A 25,790-nucleotide genomic window follows, 5' to 3' on the forward strand; every position below is an offset into this window, starting at 1 on the left:
GAGTGCTTAGAAAATGTAGTCCATCAACAAAGGAGGTGGCTTACAAAACACTAGTTCGACCTATACTTGAGTATTGCTCATCAGTGTGGGATCCGTACCAGGTCGGGTTGACGGAGGAGATAGAGAAGATCCAAAGAAGAGCGGCGCGTTTCGTCACTGGGTTATTTGGTAACCGTGATAGCGTTACGGAGATGTTTAATAAACTCAAGTGGCAGACTCTGCAAGAGAGGCGCTCTGCATCGCGGTGTAGCTTGCTCGCCAGGTTTCGAGAGGGTGCGTTTCTGGATGAGGTATCGAATATATTGCTTCCCCCTACTTATACTTCCCGAGGAGATCACGAATGTAAAATTAGAGAGATTAGAGCGCGCACGGAGGCTTTCAGACAGTCGTTCTTCCCGCGAACCATACGCGACTGGAACAGGAAAGGGAGGTAATGACAGTGGCACGTAAAGTGCCCTCCGCCACACACCGTTGGGTGGCTTGCGGAGTATCAATGTAGATGTAGATGTAGATGTATTATAAAACCTGTCAAACACCGTATAATGGCAGATGGCATTTCTTGTCGATGTCGCTGTGTATAAGTACAAAATGAAGCCAAAACACTTCGTTGTAGGAGCATCAAGTTTCTGCTTTTATATTATCAGAGTTCTGGCCCCACAGATATAATAAAAAGAATTGACTGCATTTTTATTGACGACAGGCATTTCTTCTGAATTAACATGAAATAGGAATGGCGTGAATGAGTAGTCACTTTCAACAACACTGAGACACAAGTGGTAACGAAGATAACTCAACGCGACTAAAAATTCTCAATCATAGACAACTGGTAATGTTGCTAGGACTTCATCATTTCCTGAAGATGGGTTTCTGAACTGAGTGTCATCTATGGGAATTCCTAAAACATAATGCGATTGTTTTCCAACAGTTTCGTAGGTGAATCTATTAGGCCTCCACCATCTGGAACGGCCGTGAGAAATAAAAAAATGCGTCCGGCTATAACCGCTAACAGTGGCCGGCGGTTATCACGAGCTAACCTGTTACAGAACACTGTAAATATCGCACTAAACCTAGGCCGTTTTTCTTCGAATGCGAGCCGTAAATCACGCTAAAATTATGCCATTTTTCTTCGATTTCGAGACAAAATCGCAGTAAAATTACGCAATTTCTCTTCGAATGAGTGCTTGTATGCAAATAAAACGGACGGAAACATGTTTTGTAGCGCTCTCTCCGTGATAACTACAAACCAGTGTTGACTGCTCAAATGATGAACAGTTGCGATTTACAATATAGTAAACTCAAAGATGGGACGTGATGCGACATCATCCTTTCCGATGCTGCGAGTGGTTCGTTGCCCCCAGCGCGCAATGTATTGAGCAAGTGTAGCATATGAGGGTTTTTTGAGGCCAAGTGGTTATCTGCACTGACAGTGGAAACTCCCCGTCGCATCCCCGTCAGATTTACTGGTAAGACGCCCCAGCGGATAGCCTGTCAAAAACCGAACACAGATCAAGCATGGAAACAGGAAGAAGGCGTACTTGAACGGTCCAAGGATAGGAAGGGCAATAAAGAGCAGCCTGAAACATCAACGGCGTGGTGGCTAAGTGGTCATGGTGTTGGGTTGGGAGGGGGGGGGGGGGGGTGTGGGGGGGGGGGACGGCTTGTTCAGAACTTGCTCGTGCCGTTTATTTTATTTCATTGCTTTTTTCACAATATTACGAACTGTGCGTTCGTTCACTGAAATGTTTGTTCTCGTAGCGTAGTCTTGGCAGGTGTCATACTATACAGGGTGGGCCATTGATCGTGACCAGGTCACATATCTCACGAAATAAGTGTCAAACGAAAAAACTCCAAAGAACGAAACTCGTCTAGCTTGAAGGGGGACACCAGATGGCACTATGGTCGGCCCGCTAGATGGCGTTGCCATAGCTTAAACGGATATGAACAGCGTTTCTTTAAATAGGAACCCACATTTTTACTTACATATTTGTGTAGTACATAAGGAAATATGAATTTTTTAGTTGGCCCCCTGTTTTCGCTTTGTGATAGATGGCGCTGTAATAGTCACAAACATATGGCTCACAATTTTAGACGAAAAGTTGGTAACAGGTAGGTTTTTTAAATTAAAATACAGAACCCCTCATGGTAATGTACATGTGTGTCAGTGAAAAAGACCAATAAAAAGGTGTTAGCACGTGGACGTAATGTGCTGTTCCAGTCTCTTCTGTACCTAAGGTCCATCACCGTTCCCTTTGGATCCCTACGTAATTCGGTGCTCCCCGATACACACGATCGAACAGCGGAGGAGTGGTACTCAAGCGTCAACTTTAGGTTACAATATCTCCGGATGTAATTAACATTTTACAATGCAACAAGCGGCACTGATTACGTATTTGTTTATATGTTCAGATGTGGTAACAAAACTAACGGGGTTCCATTTAAAAAAACGCAGGTTTGTGTTAAAAAACATACTTCCGTGCATTTTGTTATGGTTTGTATTAACCAATTACACCAGCCCCTCTCCTCACGTTCGGTCTGTGGAATCGATTCGTCAGTATTTGATGTGGTTTACGAAATATATCCAGCGGTAATGTTAGGTGACTCACCCTGTATACTCAGAGAAACTGTAAACTTATTCAAAGAAGTAGTTTCTGACATCCTGGGGATGAAAAAATAATAATCCCAATACGATTCAGAATATATGGACTGAAATCGCAGGTTTTTTGGAAACCATAAGTAGGTAAAATCTTTATCAGAAATTTTAGGTGTGAATTACAACCTCGAAAAATAATTTGTTCAAGTGACAAGGACGGTGTATCTTATGATTAAAGTTGCTGTACTGCATCTTTTTTTATTGCGGTAGGTGGATATTAGTTGTATACAAAAGTATTGTTATTGCTTACGGGCGTTTTTATGTCAGTAGGCTGGTTATTCTGTTACACGAAGTGGTTGCAAATGTGTTTCCAGTTTACTGTGATTTGGGTGCTCAGGGTATCTTATTCCAAACTTTGTATTTGTCTTTCACACATACGCTGAATGACAGTCACTGAATGTTAATTGGCGTATGTCTCCGCAACTTCAGCCACATTCAGGAAAACAGATTTCGGGTGCTTTTAGAGGTGTGATTTGAGCTCTACTAAAAAATACTCATATTATAGATGCAATTCTGGTTCAAATAAAACTAGATGTGACATCTGGTGATTACATCTTTTCGATGAACAGGTCTGAAAAGTACCGTTTCAAAATTTTTGTGTGATATGTTGGATGTTATTTACGATCCCCAAATAATTTAAAAGCTAATATTTTCACTTTTGTATCCCAAATCATACTAAATTTTTAATTTACTTTATACCGAATTTTGGAGCTATGCTTCGTGCAAGTGCCCTGGAAGATACTGAGGCTGGTTTTCCTTATTAAAAACTACACTCAATCTGAAATAATACTGCCACCAGAAATCTTGTTAAGTCCTCCCTCAAATCCACTGGGAAAGTGTTTAAAGAGCAGTGAAGTTTCCAGTACTAGTCTCTGATTATCAGAATATACCTACTGCAAATGTTACATTAATATTCACCGTTCTGAGGATAATGTGACTAGTGTGAAACCATAAATCTGCCTTTCATTAATTAAATGGTACTTGCCTACTGTCACATAAATTTTATCCATTCATAATACAACGGAAACATCTACTTCCATCACATAAATTAACTATTTTGTGCTCATAACTTCTGTGAGCGTGGGGTTGATCTGAGATTGTGTTATTCTGCGCAACAGAATAATCTGAGATGTACCCTCTACCCTGTGGCTCCTGCAAGATGCAATTTCCACCCCCACACTACTACAGAAGTCAGACAGACGCTCCTAACGTTCTAAAGAGAAATGCCTGAAAAACTTTCAGCAATAAATATCTTCTGGAGTCGTCCATTGTAAGGAAATGACACGAAAATTCACAAAATTTCTTACGTAACTAGTGGGATACTTGGGTACTGGAGTTAGTGTAAGTAAAACATGAAACTAACGAAAGTTACTATTTATTTTGCAAAAAATTTGAGAAATCACAATGGCACTTTATGTTATGACTTGAACAAGTTATATTCTGGTTCTTTTCAGAATGTGAAGTTACCTCTCACGGATAGGATTCGCTAATGAAATTTATATACAAAGCTATGTTGGTTGTTGACTTGGCAGAATGGCTGAGAGGGGCGCCTACTCAACTTGAAAAATTATCCTTTAGAATGTTGCTAGGTACGGTCGAGGCTGTCACGTGTGAAATGCGGTGAAGTGTACTGTTGTGGAGGAAATATGGGGCTGGCAATAGCTGTAGTGCACAATACCGTAAGCTGCGATGACTGCTGTCTGCGCCGCACGCTGCTGACAAATAAGACGACTCTCGTTCTATCTTGATTGACCTTCGCCAATCAAACTCTCCCTATCCCTTGATGAAGTCAAGGATTCCTATTCGCCCCTAGTCTAGCTATTGGCGTGGTACACCGGTCAGATAACCAGTCCACCGCGATGCCACTCAAAAATTTGCTCGGAGGTATTTAACTATAACTCTGTCCGTTCACACCGCATAAGTGTGTCGGCCAACACAGTGAACAACGCTTAATCGCAAGGACTCAATGTAGAGAGTCGCACTTCGATTTGCTCACGACAGAGGTGCTCTCCCAGTGAAGTCTGAGGAGAGACTTGTTCCTTGCTCCAAGAGCGACAATGGAACGGCGCCTCTCCACGCCAGGCGTGAAGGGGTATATCTTTCAGTCTCTTCCATTACACCTTGAGCTCAAGGCGTCAGAAATATCGTCTTCCAATCAGCATTGCTCTTCTAAAACGGGAGAATGACGTTTCGTTTAAGGCGACCAATCCGGAAATCTGTAATATTGGTGTTTGGCGTTTGCTGTCTCCCTGTGAAAATCTCTGAAACTGTGTGCTATGTGTAAAGAAAGCGTAGGCTGGCCGCTGCCACACAATGTAGCGGAATTTGCTTTTAGGCCGAACATGGGTTCGTTCCTCCTTTCCCTCGGGCGAATGCTGTCCGCTCCACGGGCGGCCAACGACGGACGTAGATGGGTTGCGACTGGCCTCCTGGCGTGCGGTTGCCTCTCTCGAACCAAAATCTCCTGTGACCATCGTGTCTGGAATGTATGTGTGTACGCCAGCCTCGAGTATTTCAACCACGGTGCGCACTTGCGATTTATTAGTTATTTGCATATCGTTTACATGAATTCATACCACATTGACTTTATCTTATCGAGTTTGGGTTCGAATGAAGCGTCTTGATGTGCGGAATATGTAACCAATGAAGGTCAGGAGACCACGACGTCTTACACTTCATAGGAACAACATTTGTGCACGGAAGTCGCGACCGTAGCATAATAATCTATACTCTGAACGATGTGTTTTGGAGAGATCCTCAGTGCGGTGTGTCACTGGAAATACATATTTTCGTAACACATGGGTATTTTTAAAGCTTTTCTGTTAATTCTAGTAACTGAGGACAGACAGTATAGTCTTTTCGAGACAGACACAGATCATTCGGCACCTTTTTATTAGCAAACGCCGAATTGCATCAGTCGCTTCCAAGCACAGAGGCGGGGTACTATCCATTCCACCATTGTAGGCAAAAATCTAACCTACGTCATACATGGATTAGATTCTAACCTAACCTAATCTGACCGACTCCTCCAAAAAGTGAGGAATGAGATCGGACGCGTGGTGACCGAGCTGCCGCCGATGCTATTGGACGACCCCTGGCGACGGTGTCTGACGGCCGTTGGCGGCTCCGCTGTGAACGCATCCCTGCTGGCGTGACTGAGGCCGCCGACCACCAAAAGAGGCGCTCAGTCCGGAGCGCTACGCACAACGTCATCTGCGCACGTCGTCAGCACTTCCTCGTGGTGCGCCCAAAACTACTTGTACGCAGTGTTCGATTTGTGCTTTTACCAGTGGGGGGGATGTCTTAGGGGGTTAGTATAATTATATATGTTACTAGCTTGGATCGTGGCGTTACCCATGGTTAAACCGCTATTTATAAATAGATGTTAATGCCGAAACTCACTATTCACGCGTAAGCACTGTCAGAAAAGCCATCCCTTGTTATATCTTTAAAAGTACATTATAGGTAGAGCTTATTTACAAAATCATCTACATACAGGTATACGAGGGGAATTCAAAAAGTAAAGGCACATTTGTGAAAAGCTGTACTTATTCTGATGACAGAAAACTGAAACAATCATTATTTTTCTACGTAACCTCCCTGGACTTGAGCGCAGTTTTTCCGACGTTTTACGAGTTTTTTTATTTCATCAGAAAATACGTTTATCGGTTGCATCTGTAACCAATTTTGCACCGCAGCAATGGTGTCATCATCACTTTCAAATCTTCTTCCCTGTACTGCTTCCGTTAAGGGTCCAAACACGTGAAAATCGCTTGGAGCCAGGTCTGGACTGTATGGTGGATGTTCCAGCACCTCGAATCTGAACTCCTTTATTGCGTCGGCTGTCCGTTTGGCAGAATGTGGGCGAGTGTTATCTTGCTGCAGGATGACACCTCTTCACAGTTTTCCACGACGTTTGGATCTGATTGCAGGTTTTAGTTTCGTACGCGACACATCACATCCACCATACAATACAGACCTGGCTCTAAAGCCTCGTTTACGCTGGGGCTACGTCTTGCAACATTGTGGCATGCTACGGAAATGTGGTGTGCGTTGTCTTGTCGTTTAGTTCTAAATGTTTTGAAATGCTTATCTACTACATAACACTTTTTCAAAATTAATAAGCAAACATATTAATAGTATTAATAGGAAGACTGTATTAACAACTTTCAGTGTTCGGCTCCACAAATTTAAATTATATGTAAAGTTTTACTCCAGTGCGTGGAAAATAAACACCCTAGGTTGGGATGCATAAACTAAAACGAGAGGAGGGGATGGTCTGATGCAGAGGGGGGGGAGCGGGGGGGGGGGGGAATCCCCCCCCATCCCCCTCTGCAAATCGCACACTGCTTGTACGTCTGAAGACAATTCAATAATGTAACTGTAAACGCTTCTTCGTTTATTCCCTCTCGTGCAAGTAACGGTGCTCACACACCTCCTATGAGAAATGTCGTTCTATTACTGTTAGACGAAAGATCCGTACCCCCGTACCCGTAGACTGGAAAGTCCCGCATGTCACACCAATATTCAAGAAAGTTGATAGCAGTAATCCACTAAATTACAGGCCCGTATCATTAAAGATGATATGCAGCAGGCTTTTGGAAGATATGTTGTGTTCGAACATTATGAATTAACTCAAAGAAAATGGTCTATTGACACACTCAAGTCAGATTTAGGAAACATCGTCCTTTAGAAATACAATTGGCTCTGTACTCACACGAAGTGTTGACAGCTATCGACAAGGGATTTCATATTCGTTCCGTAATTCTAGATTTGCAGAAGGCTTTTGACGCAGTAGCTCACAAGCGGCTTGTGATCAGATTGCGTGCTTATGGAAAATCGTCTCAGTTATGCCACTGGATTCGTAATTTCCTGTCACAGAGGTCAAAGTTCCTAGTAACTGACGGAAGGTCATGGGGTTAACACATAAGTGATTTCTGGCGATCCCCAAGGTAGTTTTCTGGGCCCTCTGCTGTTCCTTATCTACACAAGCGAGTTAGGAGATAATACGAGCACCGGTCTTAAGGTGCGTTTACACGTGTGCGCCTTACGCCTAGTCGCCGTGGCACTGTGCTTGCCGCACACGCAAATAGACGCACGCGTGTAGATGGACCCCCCCCCCCCCCCCCCCTCAACACGTCCGTCCACGCTGAGCGCCTCTGCATGTGTGCGAGCCAAACTACAGCTGCACGTAGACTAAGCAGAAGGCGCACAGACGTAAACGCACCCTTGGATTGTTTGCAGACGATGCTGTCGTTTATCGTCTAGTAAAGTCATCAGAAGATGAAATCCAATTGCAAAATCGCTCTGAGCACTATGGGACTTAAGAGGTGGGGTCATCAGTCCCCTAGAATTTGGAACTACTAAAACCTAACCGACCTAAGGACATCACACACATCCATGCCTGAGGCAGGATTCGAACCTGCGACCGTAGCAGTCGCGCGGTTCCAGACTGAAGCGCGTAGAAGCGCTCCGCCACACCGGCCGGCTAAATCCAATTGCAAAACAAGTTATAATACATATCTGTGTATGGTGCGAAAATTAGCAGTTGACTCTAAATAATCAAAATTGTGAGGTCATCCACATGAGTACCGAAAGGAATTCCTTAAACTTCGGTTACACGATAAAGCAATCGAATCTATAGGCAGTAAACTCAAGTAAATGCTTAGGAATTACAATAACGAACAACTCAAATTTGAATGAACACATAGAAAATGTTGTGGGGAAGGCGAACCAAAGACTACGTTTTAATGGCAGAAGACATAGAAGATGCAGCTGATGTTCCAAAGAGACTACCTACACCACGCTAGTCAGTCCTCTTTTGGAGTGGGGTCTTTACCACATAGGATTAACGGCGTTCATTGAGAAAGTTCAGAGAGAGGTAGCGTGTTTTGTATTATCGATAAATAGGGGTGGACATCTAAAAAAAAAGGCGTTTCTCGTTGCGGCGGAATCTTCTCCCCGAATTTTAAGCACCAGTTTTCTCCTCCGAATGCGAAAATATTTCGTTGACGCCGACCTACTTAGGGAGAAACGATCATCGTAATAAAATGACGTAAATCAGAACTCGTGCAGAAAGATGTAGGTATTCGTTTTTTCCGCGCGCTGTTCTAAAGTGGAATAATAGAGAATTATTGTGAAGTTAGTTGGATGAACCCTTTGCCAGGAACTTAACTATGATTGCAGAGTATCCATGTAGATGTGGATGCAGACGTAAATGTAGATGTGAACGGCGCGCAGCACACAAACTCGAGGAGTATTCAGTCACACGATGTCACCTTCTACAGGGAACTACACTACTTAAGAGTGAACTTGCTACGTAGTCTGCTACGCTCGCCTCGGTTTCGGCAAATTATGTCGGCTGAACCAGTGACAAATCGTTGCGTCTGTTTAGGACCGCACATTTACACAGGTATAAATCTGGGCCGCAGTTGGCGCAGCTCGATAACGAAGTGAACCCGGGGGCCCTCGCGCCGTCGTTAGCGGCGGGCGGCGGGCGGCGGGCGGCGGCTCTGCAGCTCATTTCCTGCCGCCGCGCAATCTGGCGGGGGGCGCCGCCCTCGTTACCGTCTGCCTTCTTCTCCGCCCGCCTCCTGGTAGCGGACGCGCCCGCCGTTTCCCCTGGGACCGCCCGCATTCTGTGTGTCGGCGCTGTTCATGCTGGCCTTCCGTTACTCAGAAACGGTCAGCCCCGGCCCACTCACCATCAGTCGCTCTCGTCACGAACACACGGTAGGCGGCAGCGCTGCTGTGACGTCACCGTGAACCCTCTCGCCCCGCCGCACTCCATTGCTTATAGCTGCAAGCCGCACACGTGTTTAATTCATAGGCGGCTACGAATATAATCGAGGCTTTAGAATTGTTGTTGTTACTATTACTATGCTCTATACTAATAGGTTTCTTTTTTTGGATTTACTCCTTTCTTTTTTTCTCATTGGTTTTGGTATAAGACAAATTCAGTGGTCAATTTTTTCTTGTCCTTTTTTCTCACCGCCTGGACAAAATATAAATCACTGTTTACTTTCATTTCATCAAAGCCAAGAACGCAAAGCTGACAGAGTCTTCTTTTAATGGTTCAAATGGCTCTGAGCACTATGGGACTCAACTGCTGTGGTCATAAGTCCCCTAGAACTTAGAACTACTTAAACCTAACTAACCTAAGGACATCACACACATCCATGCCCGAGGCAGGATTCGAACCTGCGACCGTAGTGGTCGTGCGGTTCCAGACTGTAGCGCCTTTAACCGCTCGTCCACTCCGGCCGGCTCTTCTTTTAATAATGCGTTCACTAGGAACAGGGTATTTCAATAAGTTCCTGACAAACGATAACGTTTTATAAGACTTGCAGCCTTCGCATTATCTTAAGAAGACCAGTCTTTTCACAACCGCTTCTTATTGGCAGAAAAATAGGCCCGAATCACTTTTTGAACATATTTTGATTTCAGAAACTCGGCGCTACATCGAAAGACACTCTCATGATTTCTGGTTGTTGGTGCGTGCACGCAGGCACGCACTATTGGAATGAAAACAATATTTGTTTCAACTGTTAACGTTTTCTTTTCTTCCTTAGTCGGTAATATATTTTCCTGCAAAATATCTTCTACTTCTTTACGGTACCTTCTGTTTCGTGTCCGAAAGATTTTCTCCTTGTTAGCCTCATTACTCCTCCCTAATTCAGCACCACTGAGTGGTAAATCTAGAGCTGGATTAGCATCACTCTTCACCTTGCGTTTCGGCGGAATATTCGACGGTTCACTTTTCAAAACCCTTTCATAATTCGAATTAGTAGAATATATTGAGCAGACTCGAACATTTTCGACTCAAACAGGATCTGCACGTTTACGAGTATCCGTTTCGTCTCATTGATTCTAAGAAAAAATATAAAACCAAATATGAAACTAACTTGGCTCTTGTGATTAGTAAAACTGGCAATCCTGCAGCAAACCTTACCTTTCACTCGAAAACGTACGCTAAAACATCCCTTAACGCAACATTGATTATGGCGTAGCCCAAGTTCTCAATCGCCGCTCGCAAAAAAATTTATACTGCTGTAATCAACCTTGTTATCACTCGTATATGCAATTCAAGCACGAACTCAATGGTAATTGCGGTCTACTAAGCGCTGATTGGGTTCACTCCGAAATCAGTGGCGCGGCTCGCTACTGCAAATACACCTCCTAATCCGTACCGTGCGTTAAGTTATCTGTGAGTTCACTCAATGACGAGCGTCATAACCTCATTCGTTCATTCACTTGATAAGTTACTGATTCTTCGAATAAACGTATCCTTTAAGAAGATCTTCAGTTTTTCTTAATACGAAACTTTCCTGTGTCACTGATCAGAGATCCTATATACGTATACACAATGATTCATTAGCGCGAGATCCTTTTACTAATCCGAAACTTGTAATTCATCCGGACCGTGGCAAAGAAGAACTATAATTTTGGTCTTCTTTGTGTTTCTTTCTGGACCGAATTTGGAACTAACTGCCTTCACTCTGGAGACCCCATGGCTATGTTCTTCCTCACTTGAAACTTCTTGGCAGCTTAAAACTGTGTGACGGACCCGCACTCGAAACTGGGACCTTTGCGTTTGGCGGGCATGTGATCGACCAACTGAGCTTCTCGGGCACGACAAACAACTCATTCTCACAGCTTTTCTTCCGCCATCTCCTGTCTCCCAAATTCCACACAAGTTCCTTCGTGGAAACTGCGGGACTGGCACTCTAGAGAGAAGACGTGGATTGCAGAGACGTAGCTCAGCCACAAACTGGACGACTGCAGCGGAGTGTGCGGTGATACGAAATTTTTTGGAAGTTCAAAACTGTGGGTCGTATCAGCAATGGAATCCAGCACCTTTGCTTGACGCAGGGAAGTGCTCTACCAACTCAGCCACGTCGGTCATGCTCGGGTAAATCAGTTGGTAGAGCTCACGAAAGACTAAAGTCCCGAGTTCCAGTCCCAGTGTGGCTCACATTTTTGATCTACCCCGAAGTATCGCATCGGAGGTCGTTTTCACGTTCCGGTTTGCTGAACCTGTCCTTCTGACGACCATTTTTCGATTTCTCCATATTTCTCCCGCAGCCACTTTGCCTCGGCTTCGCACCACTTTCTATATAATTCATTTACACTGATCAGACGGTATGTTCACCTCTAGCACGGATAACGAGGGCGACACGTCATGGGATGGAAGCAATATGGCCTTGGTAGGTCGATGGAGGGAGTTGGCACCACATCTGTACATACAAGCCACCTAATTCCCCTAAACTCTGGGAAGAGTGCGGAGGGGGGTGAGCTCTGACGCCACGTTCAGTCACATTCCAAATGTGTTTGACCTGGTTCAGAACTGGTGAGCTGGAAGGCCAGAAAATCAATGAAGCTTACCACTGTGCTCCTTGAATCATTCCATCAAAATCCTGACCTGGCGACATGACGCATTATCCCGTTCAAAAATGCCACTGCTAACTGGAAACATTATCGTCACGAAGGGGTTGTACGTATTCTGCAACGCGTGTACGATACTTTTTCGCCGTCACGGTGTCTTGCATAGGCTGCGCTGGAGCCACGGACGTCCACGTGAATGTTTCCCAGAGCACAATGGAGCTGCTGCCAGCTTCTCTCCGTCCCACAATACAGGTGCCAAGGAGTTGTACCCCTGGCGGATGAAGGATTCACGCGCTGTCTTCAGCATGATGAAAAAGTTATCAGGATTTATCAGACCACGCATAGCTCTGACTCGGCGCCAACGTCCAGCGCCGATTGTCATGTGTATATTTCAGTCATAGCTGCCAATGTTTTGGTATGCATTTGGTATGCATTCAGCTGAGACGTGTTCGGTGCACTGTGTGTTCAGACACACTTGCACTCTGCCCAGCAATAAGGTCAGATGTTAGTTCCGCCACAGTTCGCCGTCTGTTCTGTTTCACCAGTCTGCCCAGTCTAGGACGTGTGACATCTATAATGCGTGAGCGACCAACCCCACAACCTAAGGATGGTTTCACCTTGGTTTTGCCACATGTTGAAGACACTCGCCACAGCACTCCTTGAAGACCCAATAAGTGATACAGTTTTGAAATGCTCGAACTGAGCCTCTAGGACGCCACAATGTGGCCTCAGTCATTCTCAGACAGAGCGCGCGCCTTCCTGTTGGACAGCACCCTGGTGGTACCACACGCACCGTGCGGGTGTCTGACGAGCAGTCACTCCTTCGCCAGGTGACGCTGTTATCGCCAAGAAGTGTTTATGTCGATGGTAGAAATTGGAAATTTGTGGGAAGTTCCTATGGGACAAACTAATGAGGTAATCGGTCCCTAGGCTTACGCACTACTGAATCTAACTTACACTAACATGCGCTAAGGACAACACACACACACACACACCCATGCCCGAGGGAGGACTCGAACCTCCGACGGGGTTCGATAGTAGATCGGTGGGCACAACTTTCTGGCTGATGTATGTGATGTATTCCTGTATTTCCTTGATCGTTTTTGTACTTTTTTCGATCAGATGACTTTTTATTCTGTCACCAAAGGCTTTTTCGCCATTGCCTACCTTGTCCGTGTGTTTTTCTCTTTTTAAGTTGTGTATTGCTTTTCAAATCAACTAGCTACTCTGGAACTTATCATCACAGTATTTGCAGATTTTGTGGTATTCAGACGCAGATCATCATTCTGCAGTCTATCAGTGTTCCACTTCTCTCCTCATTGATTCTTCTGGAGGATTTTCTTAAACTTCAGTCTATTCTTTATCATTCTAAATTTTAAATCCGCTCTTTGTCTGCTCCTGTGCTCCTGGACATACGTTACCATCCACTATCCCTGTTCGGAATCTGTGTCTGAAGATGCTAAAATCCAGCTGAAACGTTCCCATGTCTGCGTCTTTTCCTAAGTGTACCTCATCTTCTTACTATTTTTGTACAGTGCAATTGCTATTGTTGGCTGAAATGGAGTCACTCTTCCCTTACTACCGCATTCCAATTTCCCATTAATATTGGATGATCATGACGCTTTAGACATTGAGTTACCTGTTCGGTGCCCTCATATACTCTTTCCACCTCTTTATCTTCCCCGTGTGAAGTGAGCATCTACATCTCAATTAGTATTGATGTCCTTGGTTTGCTATCAATTTCAATTAAAATAAACCTTTCACTGAATTTTATAAAGTAACTCACTCGTTGACCTACCTTCTGATTTATAACAAATCGTAATCCTCTTTCATTATTTAGATTGAGCCTTTCCTATCACGTTCAGATTTCTCACACTGTACACACCTATTTGTAGAATGTTACCATTCTGCAGGAATTTTATGGTTGGGACTGAAGTACCGAGTAGTTAACTGGTGAGACTGAGACGAATATCATTTATTAACAAAAACATGCCCCAGATGAAGCTAATACTCTTTGCCGGCTACAGGGTTGCTGGCCTTTTGGTTGCAAGACCATCAGCTCAGTGGGACACGCTTGACACAACGGTATCTCAAGTCTTAAACACCAATGTCAATCTGCAACTAAGGCAGTTATAAGGCAATGGTCCACTTACTATGTTCCTAGAGCCTTTAACCCCAATGAAAGCAGTTAATACAACAGCAATACAGACAGACTACGAAACTACTGCGGATAGCTGAAACTGAATTAAAATAACCAATGAAATTTCATTTAGTTTTTTGTCAATAAGAAATGAGATGTCAGGTCAGAGGGGTGTTCTGAACACAATTTCGACACAAAGCAGCTCAATAGGCAGTGGAGTGGAAGGGGTAGGCTAGCAATAGAACAGTGCATCACCATTGACTAGACACTCATTTATTGAACGCATAAGTCAGGTATTACCCAAAAGGAACAATCAGTACAAATTACAAAGTAATATTCTTTTCCTTTAAGTCACTCAAACATTTAAACAGGCAAATAGCAATCATTTAACTGAAAGCCTTTTAAGAAAGCAAGACTAGAAAATTTGAATGATAAGTTAAAATTATATTTAAATAGGCTCTGACTGAGCATATATTTTAAAACGAAATAGTTCAAGAAACCAGCGATCAAAATTAATTACATAATCCTCAACAACCATATTACATCCAAGACATTTAAGATAAAACAGTAATATAGAACATCAGAGAGCTCCAGTCCCAAGTTTTAAGCAGCACGTTTCAGATGTATTGTACTGTTGCAGTGCAGTCCAAGTCCCTCAGAGGATTTCCCCACACAGGAAGTTATTGCCGCAATCGACAAAATATCAACATCCTTCCATGTACAGACCTAAAACAAACTAAAAGGTCTCTTAAGTTTGGTACAGTTAATTCCCTTTCAACATAACATACATCACAAGTCTAGCCCTAGGACGGCACCGACACCCCGCAATTTAGCACGCGAAAAACTACAGCGATGCACTCATCACGTATCCTTACAAAATCCAAGAACAGAGAGCCAGTTCCCCAATAGCGGAACATTTAACCACGCGCAACGTGCAGGTTTGCGGGCTGCTGATCTCACCCTTAACCTCAACACCAGTTCAAATACTAGCCAGCCTACAATCTTGAACCACCACACACATTCCTTCAGTTACTGCATAGGAAGCCAATGTGATAGGCAAACAGACCAGCATATGATAAAGGCTTAAGCAATTTCCTTACTAGACAACCCTTATGAATAGCAGCCGTAATTTGTTTTTTTAAACATGAGCACACCCACAATCAAAAGACAAACAATGCCAATCATAAGGACAGTAGCACGTAAGCAAGTAGCAATGGTAACTTCTGCTTAGAATGGCTACAGATCAGCGCGAACAGTCCTTGCAACACAACCATCAATACAATAGCAGATTACTCACACGTGTACTCCACCACGATTTCGATTCGCAAAGCCATAGACAAAACGTGGAGAACGTATCACTTAGACCAACATAATGGTGCTCCCTCAGTTACCCCAAATATCTGACTCCCTTAGTTACACTGCAAAGATCCAGACCTAATGAAACCACCACAGTTTTCGTCTCTCAATTGTCACAGTACAAGTGAGACTCAATCACAAATGTAATTTTACATCATCAGTTCCCGTATAGTCAATACAAGCGCCTGATTTTCACCCGTTTATAACGACAGGCAGCCACATCGTACTTAAAAGAGGGTAGACACAAGCTCTTACCTATTCTCTTCTCCGAAAGCAGCCACCGCGTCTCTCGGGAACCACTGGGACATCCAACGCAAAAATCGTTACTTCTTCACACAAATTACAGGACGCCCGCTCCCCGCTGCTTGCTACGGCGCCTTCCGTTCACAGCCAACTTTTATATCTCCGTGCGATAGGTCCGGTCCCACACTCGCTGCGTCAACCCGACAACCGTCTTCCACCACGTCCCGGAGCACACCCCCACAGGACCTCGCCTCGTTACTCCTCGCGTAGGCGCCAGAGGGCACTGCTTACCGCCCTGACCGTGGCAGGGAAGATAAACCACCAGAGTGGCACTATCGATATGAGCCGCCACGGCTCAAGAAACACCACCTTCGTCTTTAATTTCAACCATTCATTGTGCTGTGGGAGCCGCTTAATGTAAACAATGCGATGTTCACCTTTCTGTGAAAGTCAGTGGGCCAAAATGTGGTTTAGCACTTGACAAAGACCTCAAAGTCACAGTAGAAAAACGAAGTCTACGGATGTGTAAACAGCTGCAGTCATACACTGCTTGACTGTGTTACAGCAAAACACAATGCATCAAATTTTTTATGAAAGAATGGAACAGGAACCCCCTATTGTGACTGACAGTCTGTGGGATATGGTCTTCCTCCAGTACAGGAGACAAAACTTTACACAGGTCTTTGAAAGCAGCTTCGGACACTGGTCACCTGCCACAGTGGACCAGTACGTGTACATTTAATGGGATCACCACTCATGACCGAATTCTACACGCAGACGGTATGTGCTTCCTGATAAGTTGGAAGAGAAAGCAACCTAAAATCTCATTGAGTTCTCTACCAGGTCACGTTTTGACTGCACCGGCATTATGTTCTTTGGGTGGCAAAACACCATTTGGCATTGGAATGATCAAGCACAGTTTTAGAGTTGGATAAGCTGAAAGAGGCACTGTTGACGGCACCTGTTGTAGCTCATCCTGACCTCTCAAGATTTCTGCTTATTTGAGATTCTTCCAAAACAGGAATTGGAGCTCATCTTTTCCAAAGCCTCATTGAGAATGGAATCATTATCCAAAAGAGTATTGCGTTTGCCAGAGTAGAGTGGTAAGTAAATCAGAGGGAAGTTACTCAGCCACATAATTAGAGACTTTAGCCATTGTCTAGGCGTTTACAAAATTTAGATACTATTTACTTGAGAAGCATACAAAAGTTTATTCAGACCACAAAGCTCTGTAGTTTTTAATTACATGCAATTTAAATTGTGAAATATTACGTTGTTGGGCACTGCCCTTGCAGGAGTATAATTTCACTATCTTACATTCCAGGAAGAGACGACGGTATCGCTTTATCTCGTACCAAATTTGGTTTAGCTGATAACACAGATACTTTACAGGACAAAAAGTAGCTTTCGATACTTTATCTCAAAGTCATTATTCGACATGTATCTGAACTTGTATATCTTCGTCTCAGTTGTAGAGCGAAAAGTAGTAGTGTTTGACAGGAGTAAGCCGGCAGAACTTCAAGCGTAGTGCATATAAGAGGAGAATCCTTAGAAATTATTAATTTGATGGAAGGACTTACAGACACAGCATTTATGGAACACAGATGACTTTCTCATACTAGAAAATACTTCTTACTTGAAATGAAAATACTAATCTGTTCATTATACTGACAATGCTATATTTTAAACTCTTATTTCACAAGAATATAAGTCACAGAAACCTGAAACCTTTACTGTGTGTACGATAGTCTTACAAAGCAAAGCTTTTACGATTATGCAGACTGAAATGGATTAAGCTGAAATGGAATAAACTGAGGCGGGAAGGTGGACTGTTCTGTTGCCAGGATAGCAATACCGACGATTTTGTCAGTACGTAATTAGTTCTGCCAAGTATAAATATAGATTCCTCTGTCTATACGGTAGCTTCGTTTCACGATGAAACGAGAATGCGAATGTACGCTAATCATTTCTTTCTGATCACTGCATTTGTGCCTACTTTAATTAGTACAACTGCATACCCAAAAGACAATAGGGAAAGAATAAATGCGTTTGTGAATGTTTGAAAATAAGAACGGCGTACTCCATATTAATTTACTCTCTAAAAACATTTGTTAATGAAGTGTAGCGGGACAATGTTCAAAACGTAACTGAAAACACGTTCTCTAAATAGAGATAAGAACATCTATGATTGACATGTCATCTAAAGTCGACTTACAATTTTAAAATGTTAGAAATAAGGAAACGAAGTAATACACAATGCTACGCTTGTAACGTATATTGTTGTTCTACATTGTTTAGCTCTGGTATTCACAGGGTCACAGAGAAAGCATCTTAGGTTCTGGAGGGAAAAGCCGTAATTGTAATTATCTGCACTGCAACAGAAACAAGAAGGACAACTTAAGGAAAAATAATGTAAGCTCACAATCAACTTTGAACCAGATATTTCCTGTGACTTAGTATGGGCAGAGGTTATATTCGACAACCGGAATAAATTAATAACTGACTCCTTTTACCGACTCCCTGTCTCAGATGAAACCGTTGTTGAACAGTTCAAAGAAAACTTGAGTGTCATCACAAATAGGTACCCCACTCATACAATTATAGTTGGCAGCTACTTCAATCTACCTTCCGCATGTCGACAAAAATACATTTTCATACCCTATTGTAAACAGAAAACAACTTCCGTAATTGATCTAAATGATTTTTTAAAATTATTTTTAACAATTAGTTGACCAGGCCATTGAAATTGTAAACGGTTACGAAACACACTTGACCTCTTAGCCACAAATAATCCTGAGCATCACGACGGATTCAGGGATTAGTGAACACGCAGTCGTAGCGAGGCTCACTTCCGTAACAAAAAAATTCACCAAAAGTAAACGCGAAATATATCTATGTATAAAAGAAGCTAAAAATCCACGTGAAGTCTTTCTAAGAGATAGTCCCCAATCCTTCCAAACTATGTAAATGAAGACCATATGTAGCTTAAGTTCAAAGAAATAGTATCAACAGCACTCGAAATATTCATACCAAATAAATTAATAAGAGACGGCACTGATCCCCCATGGTACACAAAACACGACAGAAAGCTGTTGCAGGAGCACCGCAAAAGGCACGTATAATTTAGACTAACGCAAACTCTACAATATTTGTGAAGTTTTACTGAGGCTCGAAATTTGGTGCGGATTTCAATGCGAGATGCATTTGATAGCTTCCACAACGAAACTCGCTCTAGAAACGTGGCGGAAAATCCAAAGAGGTACTGGTCCCATGTTAAGTAAACCAGCGGTAAGGCTCAGTAAGTAACTTTACTGCGCGACAGCGATGGTAATTTTACTGTAGACAGTGCCACTAAAGTGGAGTTTGTAAATGCATTTTCCGAAATTCCTTCACAAAAGAAGACGAAGTAAATATACCAGAATTCGAAATGAGAACAGCTGGAAACATAATTTGGGAGTAGATATCCCTGGTGTTGCAAAGCAACTGAAATTACACTGTCAGTGACAGAGGAAATGATCAAATATCTTTTCAAAAAGTCTGTAATGTATAAGAAAAGTAGGTCTAATACATTTGTTTCTGATGTTCTTTAGTAACAATTAATTTTCAGTAGTAAGCTCCTTACTTTTCTGACCTGTTTAAAGATAATCAACAATTTAGTGAGAAATTTTAATTTTTAAAGGACTATTTTTAAATGTACTTAAGTAGATTTACATCTACTATAAATGTTTGCAGCTAAATTTAAATAAAAATATTTGAGGTGCCAAAATTGTCAACCTTAGGATCAGATCAGTATTAGGATGTCAATTTTAGGTGCAATTCAAAGGTTAAGTTCCCATTTTCTTTCACAAAAGCGTATACTATCAGTTTAACAAACCATGATATTTCAGGTGATAGTTGCGATTCTGAAGCTTCAGAAAATTATTTTAGAACTCACAATTATTTAATAGTATGGCCATAATATTGGAAGGTAGAAAAAAGTTATCTTAACGTGACAACTATAGGGATACTTTTGTGAGGCTTGAAACACTTTTTAATTCGCATCACACTTTGCACAGGCTTTGGACCGTGAAAATGATAAATGACCATCTACCATTCTGGCGTGTGTAAAATCAGCCTAAACACGCTGAACTAATGTACACTCTATTTACAATTACAACTTAATATTAGCTCCGACAATGCTGCTTCAATGTTCTAATAATTTTATCTTAGTATTCTGCGAGGGCTCAGTGGTCTTCATAGCTTTTAATACATTTTTAACGTTTCTGAATATGGGCAATGGCTTTCAAGCAAGGCCTAATGTTGCCAGTCTCTTCATAATTCTTTACGATTCTCTCTATCCTGTCGTCCAGCTCCAAGTACTTCTTCTTCCTCTTCTTACCTTCAAGATTCATTTCCAATTTCATGTACATGCAGTTTGTGAGCTCTGCTTCCTTTTTCAAGCACTCCACCAAATAGTTGATTCTAGGGTGAGGGTTTCCTATAATACTATTTATTTTGTTTTGCCACCCTTCAACAGCATTCGTCGTTCGGTGCCTTTTTCCGTAACAGTCCCACATTTCTATTGCGATATCATCCTCATTCTATAGCCAGTTATCCACAAGCAGTCAAGAAAATGAGAGAACCTTCGGTTATCAGGAGCTTCTGCATGAATCTCAATCCATCCATTGCTTACGTCCTCCCGTTTTACAACTGCCAGCGCTGCACACACGCTGACGTGAAGTCTTAAATCCTCGTTCTGGCTGTACTCCTCAGTTAGACCGCGAACTTTAATTCTTCTCCATAAACTCTTCTTCATATGGAAATAGAATCCATATATTTCAGTTGTGGGAAAAACTTGACGAATGGTCAATATCGCAGCTGCCTCAAAGTCCACCTTTACTTGTTTAGGACACCACTCAGACACTGCCTGTTTTATCAGACGAAACAGACGAACATATGTGTCTTTCTTCTTATTAGGGAGCAGTACAAATACAATAGGAAGAATGTTTGTTTCTTTAATAGGGCCACCTAAGTCTACGTGTATGGTGAAGGTCTGTACAAACTGCTTGCTGCATCTCTTAAATGTTCCATCCATAAAAAAATGGGCACGTGTTTTTAAAATTTCTTTTCCTTTGCTTCCACTAAAAATCATTATTCTCGCCTCTAATCGATCGTCTTCCAGAAGAAACCTACTGCCATCTCCCATTTTTAATAGATCTTCATGAAGATCAATTTCATAAGAGTTCTTAGGCTGTTGTTGGTTCCCCCGCTCTTGACTCCGTCGACTATGCATGGTTTTCTTCATAGATTCTGAATTAGGCATCACTGTAACAAAGTCACAAACTGTATTATGTAGATTACCCATTTCATCCGTGTATATCTCCGATAACTGTGTAGTTTCTTCTCGAGACCTTCTCTCTGCCCTTTCCACTTGCTTTCTCACTTTCAGAGCTGCATCGTCAGGTGGTCCACACAGATCTTCTAATACGCTCAACACTTCTGCGTTCCTCGAAAGCAGCTTTCCCGTGCAATGATCCGCTTTTCGGGGTAAACACACCCGTGTAACAACACCTTCTTTAGATTCCCTCTGTTTAAGAAACGCGTAACCTTTGTAATGAGCAGGATTCCTGCCCTCGTTTGTTGTAATATTTTCCATACTGATGTCACGTTCGGAACTTCGAAAGCAAACTGGGCGGGCGGATGAGGAGGAGGAGGAGGAGGAGGAGGAGGAGGAGGAGGAGGAGGAGGGGGAGGGGACAAGGGACCCGACCCTTCGGAGCAGGTAAAACAGTGGCAAATGTCGGCCGTGGCAAATGTCCGGTGTGGCAAATGTCCGGACACCGCCCAGTTTGCTTTCGAAGCAGGGAGCAGCGCAAATACAATAGGAAGAATGTTTGTTTCTTTAATCGGCCCTCCAAAGTCTACGTGTATGGTGAAACTCTGTACAAACTGCTTACTGCATCTCTTAAATGTTCCATCCATAAAAAAATGGGCACATGTTTTTAAATTATCTTTTCCTTTGCTTCCACTAAAAATCATTATTCTCGCCTCTAATCGATCGTCTTCCATAAGAAAACTACTGCCATCTACCATTTTTAATGGATCTTCATGAAGATCAATTTCATAAGAGTTCTTAGGCTGTTGATGGTTCCCCCGCTCTTGACTCCGTCGACTACGCATGGTTCTCTTCATAGATTCTGAAATAGGCATCACTGTAACAAAGTCACAAACTGTATTATGTAGATTCGTAACGTATATTGTTGTTCTACACTGCTTAGCTCTGGTATTCACAGGGTGACAGAGAATGCATCTTAGGTTCTGGAGGGAAAAGCCGTAATTGTTATTATCTGCACTACAACAGAAACAAGAAGGACAACTTAAGGAAAAATAATGTAAGCTCACAATCGATATAAGAAGGGAACCTTTAAAGTATCACTTTGCTGTCCGTCTCTCTCTCTCTCTCTCTCTCTTTGCCTCTCTCTCTCTCTGTCTCCCTGTCTGTCCAACTGTTAACACCCCTCTTTCTCGGGAACGCGCATACGTATTAAGCTGAAATAGTACTGTTTACAGTCCCTTGGAGGTGTAAAAAATGAGGGCCTTCGTGACCGGATGACTGCTGCTGGTAAACCTTTCGGAGAGTAAGGCCGTGGTCCACGAAACACTTCTTTTCGTAGTGTTTCGTCGAGAACTGCAATGGGCATCTTCCTCCGTCTTGCCGGAACGAGAGTTTCGTGAACGACGACCTCATTCACCGAAAGGTTTACCCGCAGCAAGTCGTGAACTCACTCATCAAAACCTATAGATGGTCTCCCCGTATGCTTGTCGGGCCTGTGAGTCTATCAGTACCTTGGGACCCATACGTTGCAGGATCGAATCTCGACCGCTCCACGGATTAATGTGCTTCGGATACCACGATTATCTGCAGGTCCCCTCTCCCCTGTCGGCAACTGGACTAGGTTAGGGACACGCAAGTCGCCGGAACGGCGTCGAATAGGAAGACTTGCAGCGGGCCGCTGACCCTGGTCTGGAACAAGTCTCTGTATTCGACGCCACTTCGGCGACTTGCGTGTCCCTAACTTAGTCCACTTGTCGACAGGGCGACAGGAACCTACATTTTAAAATGAAAGAATTATTATTATCTATGAACATAATTTAATTAGTACAGAAATCTCATAGCCGAGTCCTATTTTGTTAATTATTACATAAGGTAGTCTCACTTCCATCCTTAATTAGCAACCCACCATCATACTTTAGTTGTTGTCCTCATAAGTGGAATTAATATCACACTCTGTCGTAACGTGCAGATTACTCCCGTTGTGTTTAGCGAAATTCCTTCCCCTGCCAGCCCACGGCTACTTCCAGAACCGTTGCAGACCTCGCTGACCTTGGCCGCAGATCCCGCTGCCTCCCTGGGGACCCACCCCCTCCCCCTCTCTGCCGCTCTCACTGCACAGAAATGTGAGGACACTCCCTCCCCCCCCCTCTCCTTCACACGCCTTCCGCATTCCTCATGCCAGACCCTCTTGTCACCGCTAACCACGGCCCGCAAACTTCGGTCGGCAGCCTCCTCGGGCAATCAACACCCGAACGCACCAAGCTGCATATTTGTACATGCAAATGTCCGGTCTCTGCCACCTCACTTCGACTAGTTCCAATATATATTTCAAACTGCTGATATACACGTAATACTTTTGTCAGACACTTGGCTCAAACCAAGTATTCCTACGTCTTCCATAAACCTAGACGGCTATATCTTTCTAAGGAACGATAGATGCAACAGGCGAGGGGGCGGAATAGGGGCGTACATACGCTCTGATTTGTCACCTACAGTACTACACACATCCGACAACAATGTAGATAAACAAGTGGAATATATGAAACTTCCTGGCAGATTAAAACTGTGTGCCCGACCGAGACTCGAACTCGGGACCTTTGCTTTCGCGGGCAAGTGCTCTACCATCTGAGCTACCGAAGCACGACTCACACCCGGTCCTCACAGCTTCACTTCTGCCAGTATCTCGTCTCCTACCTACCAAACTTTACAGAAGTTCTCCTGCGAAACTTACAGAACTAGCATTCCTGAAAGAAAGGATACTGCTAAGACATGGCTTAGCCACAGCCTGGGGGATGTTTCCAGAATGAGATTTTCACTCTGCAGCTGAGTGTGCGCTGATATTAAACGTCCTGACAGATTAAAAACTGTGAGGCCGACCGATACTTGAACTCGGGACCTTTGCAAAGGTCCCGAGTTCGAGTCTCGGACGGGCACGCAGTTTTAATCTGTCAGGAAGTTTCATATCAGCGCACACTCCGATGCAGAGTGAAAATCTCATTCTGGAATAGGAATATATTTTCATAGAGATCAAATCCCTTAACAGAAAGTGCTTAATATGTGTCCTTTACAAACCTCCTAAAGTAGGTGGGTTCGCCTGCTTCGAAACTTCCCTCTCTACTCTCGAATCGTCATATGAACATGTAATCATAGCAGGTGACACTAACATTAATTTCCTGTGCAATAGTCCTTCCACTGGGAAATTTAAGAGGATGCTTTCTTCCTCAAATATGACGCTACTTCAGCTGGCACCTACTCATCACACGACTACCAGTCACGTTTTCATAGATCTATTCGCAACGAAATCTCCAAACAGAATAATTCGCACCTCTCAAATATCTGCGCCTGGCATGTCTGCCCATGACATCATTTTCATGACGTATTCACTAGAATGTCCTAGAAAGAAACAACAACTGTCTACATACCGAGACCTCAAACGCATAAATTTGCCTGAACTCGAAACTGAGACACAATAAATAGTTTGGGGGATGACCTCTACTTCCCTCATGGAAATAAACGACAAACTCCAGGATTTCACTAACAAAATTACTCAACTATATGACAAATATGCTCCAATAAAGACCAGAAAAGTAAAGAGGCTACCTGCACCTTGGCTGACTGATGAACTAAAACAGCTCACGAATCTCAGAGGCCCTGTACATTCAGCATACAAGATACACCCTACACCTGAAAATCATACTGTATACAAGCAGAAACGAAACAAAGTCAGTCAAGTGGTGAGAAACGCTAAGTTCACACATGTCGGTACATTAGCTGACAATAGATGTAGACCAGCTATCCTGTGGAAAAATCTCCGTAGTCACGGTTTAGGCAAAATAAAAAAGCTGCAGAAAATCCCATGGTCCCCGCTGAAGAACTAAACCGATTCTTCACATTACCTACAACCACAATTGAACCGCAAAAAAAAAAAAAAAAAAAAAAAAAAAAAGCAGAGAATCATTGATTACTTCATGGGGATGAACGACTGTAGCAAATAAAAATTCTACAGCACGTCACTTGCAATGCTGTCAAGAAAGCCATAATGCGGATTAGATCAGCATCTACTGGACATGATGGCATGACTATCCAGATGGTGAAACTTATTATTGACCAACAATTCCCTCTATGACAGACATTTTCAACGATTCATTAATCACAAGTGTTTTCCCTGAGGGCTGGAAACTGGGACAGATTAAACCTCTGCCTAAAAAGGACATCGCCACAGCACCCTGTGACTCCCGCCCCATCTGCCTTCTTGCTGCACTGTCAAAGGCCTTAGAATATATAGTTCATGACCAGCTCACCAACTACCTAACTACTAACAACCTACTAGACGAATACCAATCAGGTTTCCGTAAACATCGGAGCACAACATCCGCACTGATAAAGGTGACAGATGACCTGAAACTTGCCATGGACAGACAAGAAGCGACTGTCATTTGCTTCTTAGATTTCAGCAAAGCATTTGATACTGTCGACTTCGACATTTTACTAGCTAAACTTAGCGGTCTAAATTTGTCACCAAGTGCAGTGCAATGGTTTCGCTCATACATGACGTCTCGTCAGCAACGCGTCCTGTCTGGGAGTATAAAATAACAATGGCCACAGGTAGTGTCAGGAGTTCCCCAAGGCTCAGTATTAGGTCCAATACTCTTCTCTCTGTGTATCAATGATGTGTCATTGGTTCTGACCTATTGCAAATATCA

The 25,790-nt window shown here is 43.2% G+C and overlaps 1 protein-coding gene across 1 annotated transcript in view; it reads left to right on the forward strand.

Annotated features, from left to right (window-relative positions):
* LOC124616657 (dipeptidase 1-like) overlaps positions 1–25,790 on the forward strand; it is a 181,702-nt gene that overhangs the window by 19,369 nt on the left and 136,543 nt on the right. Inside the window, exon 2 of the mRNA XM_047144985.1 lies at positions 9,063–9,290. Within this exon, the coding sequence (XP_047000941.1) occupies positions 9,063–9,290 (228 nt within the window). The remainder of the gene's footprint in view (positions 1–9,062; positions 9,291–25,790) is intronic.

The sequence above is a fragment of the Schistocerca americana genome, chromosome 5 (genome assembly GCF_021461395.2).
Source record: "Schistocerca americana isolate TAMUIC-IGC-003095 chromosome 5, iqSchAmer2.1, whole genome shotgun sequence".
Lineage (NCBI taxonomy): Eukaryota > Metazoa > Arthropoda > Insecta > Orthoptera > Acrididae > Schistocerca > Schistocerca americana.